The sequence below is a fragment of the Leptodactylus fuscus genome, chromosome 5 (genome assembly GCF_031893055.1).
Source record: "Leptodactylus fuscus isolate aLepFus1 chromosome 5, aLepFus1.hap2, whole genome shotgun sequence".
Taxonomy (NCBI): Eukaryota; Metazoa; Chordata; class Amphibia; order Anura; family Leptodactylidae; genus Leptodactylus; species Leptodactylus fuscus.
The window spans coordinates 7,394,035-7,414,772 of record NC_134269.1 but is presented as its reverse complement, the minus strand read 5'-3'; the positions used below and the strand labels follow the sequence as shown (position 1 = coordinate 7,414,772).

The 20,738-nt window shown below is 42.5% G+C and overlaps 2 protein-coding genes across 2 annotated transcripts; both read left to right on the top strand.

Moving 5' to 3' along the window:
- Window positions 1-4,214: 4,214 nt before the first annotated feature.
- LOC142204354 (olfactory receptor 5G9-like) lies at window positions 4,215-14,221 on the top strand. Its single transcript, XM_075275667.1, has 3 exons — window positions 4,215-5,181; window positions 9,087-9,225; window positions 14,074-14,221. Exons 1-3 carry the CDS (start codon window positions 4,215-4,217, stop codon window positions 14,219-14,221), a joined length of 1,254 nt encoding a protein of 417 aa, XP_075131768.1.
- Window positions 14,222-15,625: 1,404 nt separating this feature from the next.
- On the top strand, window positions 15,626-16,573 carry LOC142204353 (olfactory receptor 10A7-like). The gene has a single exon (XM_075275666.1). The coding sequence runs from the start codon at window positions 15,626-15,628 to the stop codon at window positions 16,571-16,573; it is 948 nt and encodes a 315-aa protein (XP_075131767.1).
- Window positions 16,574-20,738: the final 4,165 nt, after the last annotated feature.

Genomic DNA, 20,738 nt, shown 5'->3' with positions numbered 1-20,738 from the left:
AAAATAAAAAATCAATAAGGCTGAAACCAAACTTGATTTTTGTCATTCTTTATCATTGCACAAACATCACAACTGGTTGCACCTCTTCCATATACACTGCCTATTCATAATTTAGATAAATGGGGCAAAGGAAATCTGGTCATTAAGACCTTTAGGTTTTACACATTCAAATTTGAAAATCCATCTCGCCTCATGTTGTAAAAGGAGGCGGTCCCAGTCACCACCCCTTACTGGTTCAGGTATATGCTCGATACACTGAACTATGTTGGTAAGACCCGGCGGGAACTAAAAAAGAGGGTCCTTGAACATGTGGGCTATGTAAATAGAAAAGAAGACAAGACCCTCTCCAATCATGTGTGGCAATGTCATGGGGGGAACCCTGGAGTTTTGAAATTCCAGGGGATCGAGCATATACCTGAACCAGTAAGGGGTGGTGACTGGGACCGCCTCCTTTTACAACATGAGGCGAGATGGATTTTCAAATTTGAATGTGTAAAACCTAAAGGTCTTAATGACCAGATTTCCTTTGCCCCATTTATCTAAATTATGAATAGGCAGTGTATATGGAAGAGGTGCAACCAGTTGTGATGTTTGTGCAATGATAAAGAATGACAAAAATCAAGTTTGGTTTCAGCCTTATTGATTTTTTATTTTTTATTTTTGAATCAAGTAGAATTGGCTGGAGATAGGTTCTTTGTATCAGAGACATGCCCATGTGTGACCAGTCATGAGGGTTAATGTGGAGACTTTGTGGTTTTGGGTTATCTTTGGTGAATCTGGTTTAGACCCTATTCACATTGATAGTAGGAACCTGAACCGCATTGGCCAGGGATATATTCATCTCTAACCAGCTACAAGTGTTAGTGTGAACACCCTAGTTATATTTGGTCATCTTAGAGGTGTTCGTGTTGAACATTGTTCACACATTTATCAGAAGTTAGAACCATACATGATTACTAGGTACCTAGCTTGATTGATTGAGTTTTTCAAAGCATCATAAGCACTATTCACACTGGCAGTGGGGGGGCTGCGTTTTTCCTGTAGGATCGGTCACTGCAGGATAGGGACTGTGATCAGGATGTAAGATCACAATGTAGGTGTCGAACGGCTTAATAATAGATCGATAACCTCCTCCAGTCCTAAATGTGGTATCGCATCTTGGAGATATAAACTATGTCTCTGATATGTTATTAGGGTCTAAATGATCTAATGATGCGAGACTAAAATCAGATATTGTAAGCCCGATGCCCACTTGATGTCACCAGTAATAGGACTTACTGTAGCCCCAGTCCGATACTCTGCCTGCATAAATATGAGAAATCACGTACGTTCTGGTTTCCTCCTGTCATAGTATAGTATAAGTGCTGGATAACAGAGCGCCGCGGGAGTATGTACACGCCCACGAAAGGGGAGTTTCCCCTGTTTGGACACTCTGCAAGCTCATTGGTGGAGGTCCGCATGACGCATGGTGGGCGTGCCCGTGAGAGTGCTAGGGCTCTATTTAAACCCCAGCATGAGAGCGGTCAGCGTCTGACACTGAGTACTGGCTCCCACCATCGGGGAACCGGGAAATGCGGTTTTTACCGCAACATCTTCTTTATTATTTTTCCTTATCCTCTCCTGATGAGAATATGTAATTGAAATGCGTAGAGAGATTAATTATTTACAGCATATCTAGTGTGAACCCTATAGAATGGCATATTTATCAAATGGACAGGGACACTAGTTATATGTTTAGGTGTCAGGTTAACTTTGCTATTGAGTGGATGCTTTAGGGCAGTGTGAACAGCATCAAAACAGTAGGGGGGAAGAAGGTATTTACTCTATACAACATTGTTATCAGCTACAGTATCAGTGAGATTATCATGATCTAGGCACCTATTTAGTGCTAACCGTCACCTGTTAAGTTGTGATTATCACTCCCCTAAGCTGAACTACCCTGCAGTATCTAGGAACATTGCAAAAAAGCTATATCTCTATAGTGTTCCCTACTTTTCTTATTGAGTTATGTATTCTAATTTTAGCCCTAGCTATACCGTTGAAAGATTTTAGCTGACCATATTTGACATTAAAAGTTATGTTTTATGCTAAGTGTTGTTTGTTATAAGAGAAAGTGTAGCAGTCAGTGCCCATTGAGATTGAAAATCCTCAACAGTGTCACCAGCTTGGCCCCCCCACACACCATCACACCTCCTCCTCCATGCATCACGGTGGGAACCAGGCCATATAGAGTCCATCCATTCACCTTTTCTGTGTCGCACAAAGACACGGTGGTTGGAACCAAAGATCTCTAATTTGGACTCATCAGACCAAAGCACAGATTCCCACTGGTCTAATGTCCATTCCTTGTGGTCTCTTCTGCTTGTTGCCTGTCCTTAGCAGTGGTTTTCTAGCAGCTATTTTACCATGAAGGCCGGCTGCTGCACAAAGTCTCCTCTTAACAGTTGTTGTAGAGATGTGTCTGCTGCTAGAACTCTGTGTGGCACTGACCTGGTCTCTAATCTGAGCTGCTGTTAACCTGCGATATCTGGGGCTGGTGACTCAGATGAACTTATGCTCAGCAGCAGAGGTGACTCTTGGTCTTCCTTTCCTGGGGCACTCCTCATGTCAGCCAGTTTCTTTGTAGCGCTGGATGGTTTTTGCAACTGCACTTGGGGACGCTTTCAAAGTTTTCCCAATTTTTTGGACTGACTGACCTTCATTTCTCAAAGTAATGATGGCCACACGTTTTTCTTTACTTAGCTGCTTTTTTCTTGCCATAATACAAATTCTACCAGTCTATTCAGTCGGACTATCAGCTGTGTATCCACCTGACTTCTGCACAACACAACTGATGGTCCCAACCCCATTTATAAGGCAAGAAATCCCACTTATTACACCTGACAGGGCACACCTGTGAAGTGAGAACCATTCCCGGTGACTACCTCGTGGAGATCATCAAGAGAATGCCAAGAGTGTGCAAAGCAGGAATCAAAGAAAAAGGTGGCTACTTTGAAAAACTAGAATATAAGACATATTTTCAGTTGTTTTACACTTTTTTGTTAAGTATATCATTCTACATGTGTTAATTCATAGTTTTGATGCCTTCAGTGTGAATCTACAATTTTCATAATCATGAAATTACAGAAAACTCTTTGAATGAGAAGGTGTGTCCAGACTTTTGGTCTGTACTGTACGTGTGGTCCAGGGTGGATCTGGAGTAGGCCTCAGCCCAGGTGTAGATCCTGTGCTCATTACTGATCCATAAAAGGCTGCAGAGCATGCAGTTCATGGCAGCTTCATGAGGTGAAACGAGGTGTGTCGTTCTGCCAGTTCAAACTATATTGCTCCAGTTTTGTTCGTGTGGCTGAAAGTAAGCCACACGTAGAGTTAGGTTATCATTTCTGTTTGGCTACTGGCTCAGACGAGCAGGGATTTATTTTGTTTTTGAAAACATTAAGGCTGTATTTTGTTTTGCTCATTTTATGCCTGAAGTCAAGGTTTATTTATTGTCCTGTTTTTTCTAAATAAACCAGTTTGCTGCACATTTTGTGTCCCTGTCGTGACTGTTTGGGTCGGTACCACTGCTTCTACCGAGCTTACTTTCCTACAAAGCTCAGCAAACTTATAGCTAACTTGTATTCAGATGTGGGAATATGCAATCCCTCATGGCTCACAAAGTAACAAGCTTTATGGGAAGGTTTATGTCATCTCATGTACTGAACCTGGGAAATGTTTAATCAGAAGTCAATGTAAGGAAGGACACGTCTGTATTATTCATTGCTCAGTCTGATATTACATAGAGAATATTCGGCCATAACAAGCTTCTCCCAAAGTGCAAATTACCTATCAATTACTGTAACCTCCAGTCTCATCTGTTTGCTTCATCCACTTATCATTAGGATCATTATTTCAGGATCCCGGCGGGATTAAGCTTGTTTAACAGACACTATAAAAACATCCAATATCTGGGAAGTATCAGCGCTTACATGCGAAGACCCGGCAATATGTATATATCACATAAAGTCTAATAATATTCCGGACCTCTTGTGACTCTACTCTTGCCCTGTGGTATTTTCATATGATACAATTATTATTATTATTATTATTATTATTATTATTATTATTATTATTATTATTATTATTATTATTATTAATTTTTTGTTTAGATAAATATCTGCTTAAATTTTTAATTTATTAGAGAAAAAAAATCTTAAAAGTTTATCTGTATATAAATGATGTGTGAGGAGAACCAGACACAAGTCACTCAGATACGTCTTCTTGGATTCCGAGGTCTACACAAATACAAACCTCTTCTATTCATCGTGTTCCTCTTGACTTACATATTTATACTGGCCGGAAACCTTCTGATCATCCTATTAGTGACCACTATTGACCACCTGAAGACCCCAATGTTCTACTTTCTGAAACATTTATCCACCGCCGATGTCTTACTCACCACCACCATTGTCCCCGTGATGTTGGACATAATATTTGTTGAGCAGGGTATTTTACCCTTTTGGGGCTGTATGATACAGTTTTATTTCTCCGGTATATCTGGAACTATTCAATGTCTCATCATTGCTGTCATGTCCTACGATCGATATTTGGCCATTTGCCATCCATTGCGTTATTCTTCACTGATGGGTCCAGATCTTTGTCTCCTGCTTGTTGTTGGGTTGTGGTTTATAGGCAATGTGTCAACATCAAGTGAGGTCTTTGTTGTCTGGCAATTTAAATATTGTGGCCAGAATTCCATTGACCACTTCTTCTGTGACTTTGGTCCCATATTGGAATTGACCACTTCAGACACTTCTATATTGAGATTACAAGACATTGTTACTAACACTGTGATTGTTTTTTGCCCATTGGTTTTTATCATTGTGACCTACTTTTGTATTTTCTTCACCATCCTTAAAATTTCTTCAGCTTATGGTAAAAGAAAAGCCTTTTCCACTTGTAGCTCCCACCTGACCACTGTCTGCGTATATTATGGATCCCTAATCACAGTATATATGGTCCCAGCTGATGAGGGCTCATCCAATATCAACAAATATATATCCCTCTTGTACCTCATATTGACCCCATTAATGAATCCCATTATCTACAGCCTGAGGAACAATGAGATGAAGAGAGCTATGCAGAAACTGATCAGTCAGATCTATCAAAATGGATGGAAAAGATTAAACCTGTCAGCCAAAGGTATTATTAACCCCTTCCAACTCTGCGCCATACTATTATGTCGTGCTAAGCATTAAGTTAACACTTGCTTCGTAATAGCCGTAATAGTACTGAGCAGTAATGCTGCGGGTGCAGAAGCTGTGCCCACGGCATTGATCCCGGCTCTACACAGCCAAGAGCCAAGCAAAGCTGCCCCATTAACCCCTGGTCGGAGCTGAGCCTTGTTGAGCTGTGAGCGTATATCAGGGGACACTCCATATTTACAGCTTATGAGGAAAAGACACCAGATGTGACCCCTTAAGTGACCCCCTAATAATAGGAGTTACTGGGGATTTACACTGCTCAAAAAAATAAAGGGACCGCACCAATAACACCTAGATTTGAATGAATGAAATATTCTCATTGAATATTTTGTTCTGTACAAAGTTGAATGTCATGACAACAAAATCACACAAAAATCATCAATGGAAATCAAATTTATTAAACAATGGAGGCTGGGTGCCAGTTGCCAATCCTGGTGTTCTGTGGCAAATGCCAAGCGTCCTGCACGGTGTTGGGCTGTGAGCACAACCCCATCTGTGAACGTCGTGCCTTCACACCATCCTCATGGAGTTGGTTTCTCAACGTTTCTGCAGACACGTGCACATTTGTGGCCTGCTGGAGTTCATTTTGCAGAGCTCTGGCAGTGCTCCTCCTGTTACTCCTTGCACAAAGGCAGATGTAGCAGTCCTTCTGCTGGTTTGTTGCCCTCCTACGACCCCCCCTCCATGTCTCCTGGTGTACTGACCTGTCTCCTGGTAGCACCTCTAGCTTGTCACTTTGCACCACGGACTGTCCAGGAGTTGGCAGATGCGTTAGTCCAGTCTGGGAGGGGATCCCTCAGGAGACCATCCACAACCTCATCAGGAGCATGCCCAGGCATTGTAGGGAGGTCATACAGGTACGTGGAGGCCACACACACTACTCAGCCTCATACTGACAGGTTTTAAGGACATTACATCAAAGTTGGATCAGCCTGTAGTGGTTTTTTCCACTTTAATTTTGGGGGTGACTCCAAATCCAGGTCTTCACTAGTTAATACATTTGATTTCCATTGATGATTTTTGTGTGATTTTGTTGTCATCACATTCAACTTTGTACAGAACAAAGAATTCAATGAGAATGTTTGATTCATTCAGATCTAGGAGGTGATATTGGAGGGTTCCCTATATTTTTTTGAGTATTGAAGTAGGGAATTTGGTGCTCCCAATGTACGCTGCCCATCTTACATATTCCATCTTCACCATCCACTGTGCACTCATGACTGTAATACTAATGCTCACTACACCCCTTGGTAAATTCTTTGAGGGGTACAGTCTTTAAAATGGGGTCACTCCCTAGGGGATTCCACTATTCTGGCATCTTAGAGGCTCTACAAACATGACATGTTGTCCAGATAGCAAATATCTGAATCTGTGCTCCAAAAGCCGCATAGCGCTCCTTCCTATCAGTATTTACCCACATATGACATTACATACAGTACGTTATACTGGGCATACCAGTGTCATACATGTGGGCATAAACTGCTGTTTTGGCACACAGCTGGGTGTAGATATGAAGGAGCGCTATCTATGAGCTTTTGGAGCACAGATTGTTGGTTTTTGGATGTCATGTCATGTTGCAGAGACCCTAAAATTGCCCCTACAAAAAGGGGTCACTTCTTGGGTAATTCCAAGTTTTTGGCACCTTCAGAGTTCTGCAAAAAACAATATGGTGTCCCGAAATGCCTTCTAAATTTTTACTCCAAAAGCTAAAAGCGCAGTGCTCCTTCCCTTCTAAGCCCAATTTTATGTATTTAACATGGGGTCACTTCTTTACAGTCTCAACTGTACCGGTACCTCGAGGGCCTTATATACATGACTTAATGGAAATGCTTCTATGCTGCCAAATCCACAGTAAAGAATCAATAAAGATTGGTTTACTTTGGGTGTTTTTTTTTTTTTTTTTTTTTCAATAACTGCCTGAGTGACAATATTTAGTGCAGGAACTGCCTGTCTATTCAGATGAATTGTTGACTAGTGCCAACTGTGAATGCAGGAATCAATTAATTCATTGGAATATTTGGGCAACTCCAACCTCCCCCTGCGCCCCACCACCGCTGATACCACACATTCAGAGTCATCGGGTTTCTTCAGGTCACATTGAAGTCAGTTTCACATGGTTTTTTTTAGTCCGGATCTTGACGCAGAATCTGCATCAAAATCCAGCTCAAAAAGCCGCCGCCCATTGAATTCAATGGGTTCCTTTTTCCGCAAGCGGTTTGTTCCCTGCACGTGGAAAAAAGAAGTGACATGCCCTTTCTTCAGGCAGATTCTGCTGCTGATTCAGCCACGGATGTCCACGGCATCCCTTCCAAATAAGCCCATTCATTTGAGCCTATTCTGGAGCAGAATATCGCGACTGGATACTGGTGCACTGTATAGACTGCACTGGCATCCAGTTGCGGCTAGCCGTTTTTTGGACCGGAATCTGAGGCGGCCTCTTAAGGGATATCTCAAGGATCCTATCTATGCTGCTAGCTTATGCAAAATCAAGATCAAGCAATACATTGCTTCATTCCTCCCATTGTTTCCGTATCCCACGTCCTATATCTGATAAGGAGGGATGATTGTAGACGCTGCTCTCTTTTATACAGGGTTAGGCAGGGAGGGATGGATGATTTGAAATAACAGTTACATACTCATTTTTCAACTAAACCATGTAGCTTGGATGTTGCCATTGCAAAAAGTTATTTTTGTTTACCACTCCTGACAAATGAAAGTGAGCTTCGTCACTGATAATCAAAACAATATTGTCAGTCGTGTTTTCCAACATTGTTTCTGCAAATCTGAATCGTCTTCCGTAGTCACTTTGCTGCAACTATTGGACAACCATCAGCTTATAGGGATGAAAATGCAGGTCCAGGTGTAAAATCCGGCAAACTGATCGTTCCGACATGCGAAGAGCACAAGCATGCCATATGGTCGAATGTCGAGGGCTGGCTTCAACTGATTGACGCACCCTTTCAATGTTTTCCGGGGTCCGTACCATTCAATCATCTCCTCGTGCAGTTCCGGGTCTCAAAGAATCTGTTCATTGAAAGTGATTCAACCACTTCATTATCGTGTCAAACTTTGGAACACGACCATGACGGCCAACATTGAACTGATTCCGGAAACGTCTCCGTGTTTGAATGACAGAATGGCCATTTCAATAAAGCTGTTTACACGAACACACAATCCTCTATTGACCACGTCTCCATTGCTACTAAAATGGTGGCTCCAGACTAGCAGATACCCTCACTCTTTATCCACTAAGGTTATCCCCACCTTGCGTGGCGCCCAGTTCAACTCATCCGTACCTCTCTAACTAACCCTGTATATTTCATGGATCAACAAAAACTGTGGGCTTCCCTTTGTTTAGACCTGAAGTGGCAGACACTCTTAACCATCATGCAATGGGTCCTGGACAAGGCATCAGCATTCCCCTGCATTTTACCTGCCCTGTGTTCTGCGGTAAGCTTTGCACGGTCAGAAACTACCTGGTGACTCTCGGTCTTGAAGAGACTCGATACCTGGGGTATATAATATGAAGCGGAGTAATAAAACCCCAGGTTGACAAAGTGGAAACCATTCAAAATTGGCTCCCAACCCTTAAATAAAAAGCAAGTGAGAGGTTTTATAGAAATTGTTGGATATTTTCGCAGGTTCATCCCAAACTTTGCAATTATTGCAGCCCCACTGACAGACCTGACTAAGGGAAAGAGTTCTGTAATGGTCAAGTGGAGTGAAGAGGCTGAGGAGCGTTCCAGGAGTTAAAGTCGATCCTCTGTAAACAGCCGGTTTTGGTCACACCTAACGTTCCAAAAGAATTTTTTGTTCAAACTTACGCATCTGATGTACGATTAGTCGCAGTGCTGTCCCAAATGGTTGGTGGTGAAGAGCACCCAGTCACCCACCTGAATAGGAAGCTTACACCACCAGAGAAAAAATACAGCATTGTGGAGTGGGAGTGCTTAGCTATTAAGTGGGCCCTCGAGTCCCTAAGGTACTACCTAATGAGCAGTCACAGTTTCTGCTGAACAAGCAGGTTGAGCAAACAGGGACACCCGCCTGCAACTGTTGCAGTCCATGGGCTCAGTTGTCAGGGGACAGTATGCAGCTACGTGACCCAGTTCATGGCACCACCAATACCTGAGGTGGTATGAGTCTCCATCTTGAGACCTAGGTTTAACACTTTCAGTCACATCAATCTGTTCCCCCTCTGAGCATCCTCCCATCACAACTTTCCTTACTCCCACAGTAGTATGTGCAGTCTTACCTGCATCATTTACTAAGGTGTGGCTTAAAGGGGTTGTCCCATCTCAAGGATCCCATCTATACTGCTATCTTTGTGTAAATTCAAGAGTTTTCCTAAATATATTGCTTTATCAATGTTGCTTTGTTTGCCTGCTATGTGAAATTATTCCTCCCGCTGTTTACACAGCATATTTATAGAGCTCAGCCTATATCTGATAAGACAGGATGGATGATTTGAGTCACTTTTCTTTTCGGGCGAGTTATCTCTGTATGTGAACACAAACGTAACACTGAGTCCGTTCTCTGTAGAAACATAAGTCTTCTACCTGTGTAATGTAAAATACATTTACTGTGCACATTATTTGATCTCCACTTATATTAGATTTCAAGTAATCATAATAAATAATCTCTCAAAGTAAAGGTAAAGTTTATATTGTATTACTTCATAGTGTCCATCAAGCAGTCACACCAACTTCCTCCAGCTTGCTGAAGAATACAGGAAGTGAGAAGAAAAGAGAGCAGGCAAAGCTGCTGAGAGAGGGAGATGGAAACCCCTATTTAATACTAGCCAGTAGGCTAACAAATATCCCGCAAATATTATCCTGGTACCCACTGCCATCAGGATGAGCCAATATCAGAGAATACTTGGCCAACTGAAGTTTTGGGAAAGAAGAAAAAAAGGAACCCATTGAAGTCAATGGGAGGCTTTTTTCCCAAACCAAATTCCTCACCATTATCCTCCGTGTGAATGGACCCTAATAGAGCTAATGAAAAGTGGAGGCGGCCTCCACTTCAGGTCCAAAAAACGCCATCTGAACTAACCCTTATAGTCACAGATGAGACCCACTTAACATAAACAGACCCCGAAACAACCATTTGATTCAAGGCCATAAAACAAATATGCGCACCCTAGTGTATACTCATAGATTTATCCCTCTCACTCCCAGGCTCCTCTTCATGTCTAGGTGCTGATGATCATGGAGCCCTCAAGTTCCCCTTCCCCAATTTATTTCACAGGACCTACTTAGAGAACAACTAACAACCCAATGGATGCTTTGGCAGTAGGATATAACAATTTTTTATGTTATTATTTTTTTAATGTAGCTTGTGAGCCCCATATAGGAATCACAATGTACTTTTTGTTTTCTTCATTTAGGTATGATTTTGTTGAAGGGAGGGAGGAAATCCATGCAAACACAGGGAGAACATACAAACTCCTTGCAGATGTTGTTCCTGGCAGGATTCGGACTGAGGACTCCAGCACTGCAAGGCTACAGTCCTAACCACTGAGCCACCGTGTTGCCCCTGGAGCTAACAATTATTAAGCACACCACAGTAGTGTACAATGGTAACTGGCAAACAGATACACATACACTTCCGGCAGGAATCATCACATTAGCAATCTACAGCATGGACCTTAATGTTTCCAAAAACCACACACCATTCCACCTGGCCCCCGAATACAAATCCTTACAACTCAGATCTATAAGGCTTTTCATATTGCCCAGTTTTCTGAGCCTCATTCTCCTCTTTCCTGATAAAGTTAGGTGGAGGGAAATCATTATTTCAGGGTTTTTTTTTCCATAATTTCAAATTTGGGCAAAATTTGAAATTTGAGCTTAAAATTGCAAAACAAAAAGAAAACAAACTGCAATATACCAACCCAACTATAGTGATTCTGCTCAGGCTCAGTCACGAATATTATTGCAAACAAGGCAACAAGGGAGTACCTCTGTCCATTTGATTTTTCTCTGTTCATAAAGTCAATCCAACATATGGAGGGTTAAATTCCAATGGGTGGAAACATCGCATATCAGTCTATGTTATGGGAGGCCGTTCTGCCGCGGCGGCTCATGGAGGGTGTGCTCGGCGATGTACGAGTGGCCATACAATGACCTGGTGGCAGAGTGTGGAGATTAGAGATGAGCAAATACCGTTCTATCGAATAGATATTCGGGTATTTGACATATACGATTCCAATCGAATACCACACGTATGAATACCAAAATTCATATGCCTTCCCACCTTCTCTGGCACTTTTTTTTGCACCAATAACTGTGCAGGGCAGGTGGCACAGGAAGAAGGAAAACGTAGGCATAAAAAAAAAAAGTCATTGGCTGGCTAAATCAGGTGACCTCGGATTTATAAGAATAGTGTCAGCCATATTCGTGTCAGATGCGTTTTGGTGAGATAGGAAGAGACGTTGTATTGAGGGTGAGAGAGAAATTAGACACTGCTAGGCAGGAAACATTAACCAACAGCTCTTTTCAGAGCTACACTGCAGGAACAGTGTCTATACATACAACCTGCCAATGATGCGTCGGGGTAGCACCAAGTGACGGGGGCAGGCACGTGGACAAGGAAATCCAGCTGGGGATCCAGTCCACAGTCCAGGTACTCATCAGTAGCACAAGGGGACGAGGACGAGGAAATCCAGCTGGGGATCCAGGCCGCAGTAGCTCGACTCCAATTATATACTGTAGAGGGGCAGCCAGCAGAGCCACAACATCAAGCGGGGTGCAGAGTGTAGTACTGATGAGGCCGAGCACCAGGAACTTATACTAGGGTGGATAGCAGATATTGTGGACCTGCAACCAACATGTCCCATCCACAGTACTGACAAGACACAGTTCCATGCCATGTGTCTGTGCCAGCACACATGTTCCTCGTCCTCCTCCTCCTCCAGCACCACCACCTTCACCCTTAACAAATGGTTAACCCCCCCATTAATGTTTTATGGCTCCCCCCAAGGGCCTGAAAATTAATGTTTTAGGGCTCCCCCCAAGGGCCTGAAATGTAATTTTTTAGGACTCCCCCAAGGGGCTGAAAATTAACGTTTTAGGGCTCCCCCCAAGGGCCTCAAAAATATTGTTTTAGGGCTCCCCCCACAGGGTCCTGAAATCTAATTTCTTAGGGCTCACCCCAAGGGCCAAAAACTAAAACTCAGCTGGTTAAAGGCTCAATTCACCTCAAATGCCAACAAATCTCTACTGGTGCAAGGCTCTACTCACCCCAAGGGCCAAAAAATAAAACTGCTGTTTAAAGGCTCAATCCACCCAAAGGGCCTAACATTCTGCTGGTGCAATGCTCAACTCAATTAAAGGTGCAACGTTTAGATGGCTTCTTTCCAAACCAAGGTTGATTCCTTTCGGTAAGATGTGATGGCTGTTTCCAGCCCTGATTATCCTGGTTGATCGTGTTCAGTAATGAGACCAACTCAGCATGAGGATCTTGTACGTTAGGTCCATGCCCACTAATATGCATGAAGACTCGATCACAGTAAATGTCCTTATTTTTCTCCAATTCAGTCTCTGAATGAACTGCTCTGACAGATGGCCTAGGCACTGCTGCAATGGCAATCACTGGGTTTTCCTGTTCTGGTTCCAAAGAATCTTGTGTCTTACTTGAAGAAGAGACAATCTTAGGCTTTGTTCACACATCAGTATGCCATCCGTCCGTTTGAATTCAGTTTGACACTTTAAAACGGACTGATGCACATACTGATTGTATACGCTGTGCGTCCCCTAGAGAACAGATAAAGTGATTAAAAGTAGCAATTGTAAACAGAGTAGAGATAAGGAGATATAATAGATGTCCTTATTAGAGATGAGTGAACAGTAAAATATTCGATATTCATTATTCGTTACGAATAGCATCTCAATCTTCGACTATTCGAACGAATATCGAACCCCATTATAGTCTATGGTAGAAAATGCTTCGTTTCAGGGGATCCCACCATTCGACTCAGGAGGGTCACCAAGTCCACTATGACACCCCAGAAAATGATGCCAACACCTCTGCAATGCAACTGGGACAGCAGGGGAAGCATGTCTGGGGGCATCTAACACACCAAAGACCCTCTATTACCCCAACATCACAGCCTAACAACTACACACTTTCCCGTGTGTGTGTGTGTGTGTGTGTGTGTGTGTGTGTGTGTGTGATGTGATAAGACCTTCCAAAATTCACTTTTCTAGCCCTTAACATGAGCCGTTCCAAACAAAGTTACAGGCCCTTAAGCTGAGCTAACAGCAGAGATTGAGGCCCTTCAGGTAACTTCAGCTTTCTATCTGCAGAGTTTTAGGCCCTTTAACTTAGTTCAGCCTTGCACCAGCAGAGATTTCTTGGCCCTTGGAGTGAGTATAGCCTTTAAAAAGCAGTGTTTTGGCCCTTGGGGTGACTAGAGCCTTGTAGCAGCAGTTTTTCATTTTTTGGCCATTGGGGTGACCTCTAAAAAATTAGATTTCAGGCCCTTGGGGGTGCCCTAAAACATTGATTTTCAGGACCCTGTGGGGGGAGCCCTAAAACATTAATTTGCAGGCCCTGTGGGGGGAGCCCTAAAACATTAATTTGCAGGCCCTTGGGGGGAGCCCTAAAAAACTGTTTGGCAGGCCCTTGGGGGGGAGCCCCTAAATTTTTTTGCATGCCTCTGTGGGAAGTATGCATGAAAAATGTTCTTTAATGAAAAAACAAACAAACAAACAAACAAACATTTTTTTCCAACATTCAGTAGTAGGGACTGGGGGTTGTAGGAGGAGAAAGAGGAGGAGGAGAAGGATGATGAAGAGTAAATTGGTTGCTGACTGCATCTCTCCAGTAACTTGGTTATGGAGTGGATACCCAGCTGGATATCCACGTCCACTGCTGCTACCAACCAGGGGCACCGCTGGCAGCCTCTCTCCAGTACCTGGACTCTGGAGTTGATATCCAGCGGGGTATCCACGTCCACATCCTCGCCCACGTAGCCTGGTGCTGGCCAGGGGCACTGCTGACAGCCTCTCTCCAGTATCTGGACTCTGGAGTGGATACCCAGCTTGATATCCACATCCTGGCCCACATAGACTGGTGCTGGCAAGGGGCACTGCTGTAATTTTCTTCTATGAAGAGAACGACGAATATGTCACTTACTTCTTTCTTCACTAATGAACACCTTGAAAAACATTGTGATAAAGTCATAATTATGGGATAAGAATTATGATTTTTTTTTTTTTTTTGCAGAACAACACTGCAAAATGGCCTATAATTTTGTACCTGGTACAGAACGACGAATATGCCCCTTATTTGTTTCCCCACTAAAACACACCTTTAAAATAAGAGTGAGAATAGCCGCTAACTGCAGAGATTGGTGGCTGAAAATGATTGATTTTTGCCACAACTGTATTGAGAAATGGCCTGTAATTTTATACTCTGATGAGAACGGCTAGTATGCCACTTATGTCTTTCCCCACTAAGAAATGTCTTGAAAAACGTGTTATAACAGATGACTGCAGCGATAACTGGATAAGAATTCTGTGTTCTTTGGCATGATAGCACTGAAAAATGGTCTGTAATGTTATGCTTTGAATGAACAATGAAAAAGGCGTTAGAACATATAAGTGCAGGTATTAGTGGATGGTAATTCACAGTTTTTTTTGCTATACTGTGAAAGGCTTGCTGTGTTCCACCTTGACCAATCAAATAAAAGTAACAATGCACATGATGGACAAACTGGGTACCCACAATTACAAACCATAGATATAAAACATAGCTTTTATTAAATAAATAAATAAAAGAACCCGTAACAACATCTACCCCCCCCCCCTTCTCTGTAGAGTTCCCAAGACCAGTATCACAAAATGACGAGCTTAGGAGGACATAAGAAGTTTAGGTCATCTCCTGTACTCAACCTGGGATATGTTTAATCAGAAGTCAATGTAAGGAAGCACACATCTGTATTATTCATTGCTTAGTCTGATATTATGTAGAGAATATTCGGCCATAACAAGCTTCTCCCAATGTGCAAATTAACTATAAATTACTGTAACCTCCAGTCTCAATTGGTTGCTTCATCCACTTATCATTAGGATCATTATTTCAGGATCCCGGGAGGATTTTCCTTGTTTAACAGACACTATAAAAACCTCAACATCTAGCAAATTCACGGCTTATATTCGAAGACCCAGCAATACGTATATATCACATCAAGGCCAATAATACCCCGGACCTCTTGTGACTCTACTATAAGAGAGACTATTAGTAAGTTGTCCTCTACTACATGGAGGTATTTTCATATGATACATTCCAGATTTTTTGTTTGTTTAAATAAATGTCTGATTAAATTTCCAATTTGTTAGAAAAATAAATCTTGAAAGTTTATCATAATATAAACGATGTGTGAGGAGAACCAGACACAAGTCACTCAGATATGTCTTCTTGGATTCCGAGGTCTACACAAATACAAACCTCTTCTATTCATCGTGTTCCTCTTGACTTACATATTTATACTGGCCGGAAACCTTCTGATCATCCTCTTAGTGACCACTATTGACCACCTGAAGACCCCAATGTTCTACTTTCTCAAACATTTATCCACAGCCGATGTCTTACAAACCACCACCATTGTCCCCGTGATGTTGGACATGATATTTGTTGAGGAGGGTATTTTACCCTTTTGGGGCTGTATGATACAGTTGTATTTGTTCAGTATATCTGGAACTGTTCAATGTCTTATCATTGCTGTCATGTCATACGATCGATATTTGGCCATTTGTCATCCATTACGTTATTCTTCACTGATGGGTCCAGATCTTTGTCTCCGGCTTGCTGTTGGGTTGTGGTTTATAGCCAATGTGTCAACATCAAGTGAGGTCTTTGTTCTTATGCAATTTAAATATTGTGGCTTGAATTCCATTGACCACTTCTTCTGTGACTTTGGTCCCATATTGGAATTGACCACTTCAGACACTTCTATTTTGAGATTACAAGACATTGTTTATTCCATTGTGATTATTTTTCTCCCATTTGCTTTTATCTTTATCACTTACTTTTGTATTTTCTTCACCATCCTTAAAATGTCTTCAGCTTATGGTAGAAGTAAAGCCTTCTCCACTTGTAGCTCCCACCTGACCACTGTCTTCCTATATTATGGATCCCTGATGACAGTATATATGGTCCCAGCTGATGAGGGCTCATCCAATATCAACAAGTATATTTCCTTGTTGTACCTAGTAGTGACCCCATTAATGAATCCCATTATCTACAGCCTGAGGAACAACGAGATGAAGAAAGCTATGCAGAAACTGATCAGTCAGATCTATCAAAATGGATGGAAAAGATAAAACCTGTCATCTGAAGGTATTATACAATAATCAATGGATTATGAATCAATTTGTTGTTGAGTATCACATAGATGACTTTAATAAAACAATGACACTATTAGACAAAAAGTATATCTTCTTTTGTATAGACAGGGACTTGTTATAAAGAGTACAGAGGGATCAGTCACTACCTAGTCCTGAAACTTGAGGTGGCCCAAAGTCATCTCTACAATATAAGTAGTGCAATTATTATAAATATCACAAGGTTGGGGCATTTTACATTGCTTTGTGGCCCAGGATCTTCAGTCTACTTCTTTGTAAAGGGTTTGGGGAAGGTTGCTTGGTAGAAGCAGTGGTGAGGACCCAACTAGTCAGAGACAGGGACACAAATCTTGCAGCAAAAAACAGTAGAATAAATAAACCTTTACATCAGGCACAGGATAAGAAAAATAAAATACAGCTTTAACTTCAGGCAAAAAGGCATAAGAAAACCCTGCTTGTCTGAGCACTAACTAACAGAAAATACTGACTGTACGTGTGGATTACCACCAGCCACACGAATCAACCAAAACAACACAGTACCGTACACAAGGCTCTCAGTGTCAGGAGAGACCCAACCACTTCCTTTCCTCTCAGGATCTGCCTTGAAGCGCAGGCTCTTCAGGCTTTTATGTCCCACAAATGAGCCAATGGCCCACATCTGGGCTGCAGGTTATTCAAGATCTGCCCTGGACCACACATATGTCAGGCATCTAGGTGATGTATACCGTGACTCCAGCACCCTGCCTGTCACCTTCTCACATATCCATCCCACCCCCTTTGTTCAGACCTGTAGGGGAAGGCAATCTTAGCCATCATACAATGGGTCATGGACAGGGCATCATCATTTTACCTGCCCTGTGCCCAGTAAATTTAAAATTTTGCAGGGTCAGAAACTACCTGGTGACTCTTGGTCTTGAAGAGGCCCAATATCTGGGGTATATAAAAGAAAGAGGAGTAATAAAACCCTAGGTTAACAAAGTAGAAACTGCTGCAATCCATGGGCTCAGTTGTCAAGGGGCAGTATGCAGTTACGTGACCCAGTTCATGGCACCACCAATACCTGAGCTGGTATGAGTCTCCATTATGAGACCTAGATTTAACATTTTCAGTCCCAGCTGTCTGCTCCCCCTCTGAGCATTCTCCCCTCACAACCTTCCTCACCCCCACAGTAGTATGTGCAGTCTTACCCACCTTGGGGTCAGTAGATCCTGGAGGCACCTGCAGTAGCTCCTCTGTAGCTCGGTATCGTTCCACCAAACACTCCAGCTTGTCAGCCATTTTAGGTCTCGCTTGTCCAATCCAGCTCTGAATTCTGGCTGGAAGCGATCTGGTGTAGGTATGCAGAACCACTCTCTCCACCATCTGTTCCACAGTGGCTTCCTCAGACTGAAGTCACTTCTTTACCAGATAGATCAGATCATACATCTGGGATAGGGGTGGGAGACTCTCAGAAAAAGTCTAGTGGTGGACTCTCGATAGATCATAGTAGGTCTTCTGAGATTCCCTAGTGAAAAACGGTGCAATTACATTGTACCACTGATCCTTAGACAGTTTCTCTTGCTCGGTAACTCACTCAAAAAACTGAAGACACACCTCCACGTTGTCTGTGAATATCATCTTTTGTAGGGCACTCTGTATGGCAGCTCGAGCTGTGGTCCGTACCCGTTTGGTCTCTCTTATACCAGTACTCTCTACAGCCGTCCTCTGGTCGACCAAAGCCTTGCTGAGCTGTGTCAGCATCTCCATAAGCCACAAGTTCACCTTCTGCTTGTGCTTGCTGCTGTCACCTCTCGGCTTCCATCAGGGCTTTTTGCTGCTGTGCCTGAGCTTGCTGCTGCTGTAGGGTGATCTCCCCAAACTGTTTTACAAAGTCCTCCATTCTAGTGGTCTCCTTTATAACCTATCCTATAGCTTTCATCCAGGATATAGAAGAGGGGGAAAAAAATAAGTTTATGTCTCTTTAAGACTATGTAACTTGGGTTTTCCTGCATCAAGCACCATATGTGGGGAAGGTAGCTTGGTAGAAGCAGTGGTGCGGATCCAAACAGTCACGACAGAGACACAAACCTTGCAACAAAAACTGGCTTATTTTAAAAAAACTGCAAAATAATTACAGCTTTACGTCAGGCACAGGATAAGAAAAATAACATTCAGCCTTAACTTTAGGTAAAAAGGCAAAACAAAGCCCTGCTTGTCTGAGCGCTAACTAAAGAGAAAATGCTAACTGTACATGTGGATTACTTAACAACTGATCTATGTGGAGTCGGGCAGTTGACCCCATGCCAATTAGATATGTATGGCCTTTTCTACATATGGGCCATAAAAAATTAAATATAAAACATCCTGGAAAATCTTATGTAACCCTGTTAATGTGAGCGTCTGCCCTTCTAATAGATACAAGTTAAAGGCTATGGCCACCTTCCAATGAATGGGATTGAGCTGCAAAAAAATATGCAAAGTAACCTGCTTATATTTCCATATCACTGACATAACCATTCTAATCAAGAAAAAAAATGATAGCAAATTATTTAGGACTCACTTAATTCATTAGAATATCAGGGCAGCGCTGACCTCCTCCTGCCCCCCACCACTGATGCCGCACATTCAGAGGGATCGAGCTACATCAGGTCACATTGAAACCAAGTCAGTCTGTAACTTTAAGAGTCCCTGCACTCGCTTCATTGTTTGGTGCATGGGAACTTCCAGATGTGCGATAAAGAATAATCTTATCAAATGCTGATAATCTTTAGGTTTGCTTATGTATTTGTCTTGTCTTTCAGGTTCTACAGGGTCATTTGGACTACACTGGATTCCTTGGGTTTCACAAATTATCACCATTACTTTTCTGTCAGATGGAGCTGTTTATGGGAGTTTTGCTTGCCTTTTTAACACTTTAAAACCTCCTTAGCTTTGATTGACAGCATCAAAGGTGGGGCTTAAAGGGGTTGTCCCATCTCAAAGCTCCCATCTATACTGCTATCTTATGTAAATTCAAGAGTTTTCCTAAATATATTGCTTCATCAATGTTGCTTTGTTTGCCTGCTATCTGAAATTATTCCTCCCGCTGTTTACACAGCATATTCATAGAGCTCAGCCTATATCTGATAAGACAGGATGGATGATTTGAGTCACTTTTTCTATTTGTGTTATCTCTGTATGTGAACACAACCGTAACACTGATAACACAAATATGCTGCAAATATTATCCTGGTCCACACTGCCATCAGGACAAGCCAATATCAGAGAATACTTGGCCAACTGAAATTTTGGGAAAGCAGAAATAAGGAAACCATTGAAGTCAATGGGAGGCTTTTTTTTTTCTTTTCAGCGCTGAAATTCAAAACCAAATTCCTCACCATTATCCTCTGTGTGAATGGAGCCTAATAGAGCTAATGAAAAGCAGGGGAGCCATCAATAGATACTTAATAGAGCACTGGTCCTAAATCTCACTCCCAGGACCAGCAATCCACCCTAGTCCTGCACTAAAAAAATACAAACCCCTATTTAAACTATTAGGGTAAGTTCACACAGAGTTATTTGGTCAGGATTTTGAGGCCGTAATTGCCTCAAAATCCTGACCAGAAAGACGGCTCCCATTGAAATCAATGGGAGCCGCTCAGGAGCTTTTTCCGGAAGCCGTTTCTTCCGACTCCCAGAAAAAAAGAAGCGAGATGTTCATTCTTCAGGCTGAGTCGCCTCGTGATTCGGCCTGAAGACACTCCCTCCTCCCGACTAGGCCCATTCATTGCAATGAATAGAGCGGAGTGCGCGGCTGGATGCCGGTGCAGTGCACCCGTCTTTTGGACCAGAACTTGAGGCGGCCTCTGCTTCAGGTTCCGGTCCCAAAAACTACGTCTGTACTAACCCTTATAGTCACAGATGAGACCCACTTTACGCAAACAGACTCCGAAACAACCATTTGATTCAAGGCCATAAAACAAATATGCGCACCCTACTGTATACTGATATATTTATCCCTCTCACTCCCAGGCTCCTCTTCATGTCTAGGTGCTGATGATCATGGAGCCCTCAAGTTCCCCTTCCCCAATTTATTTCACAGGATCTACTTAGAGAACAACTAACAACCCAATGGATGCTTTGGCAGTAGGAGCTAGAAACATTTTTATTATTTTTTTTTTTTAAT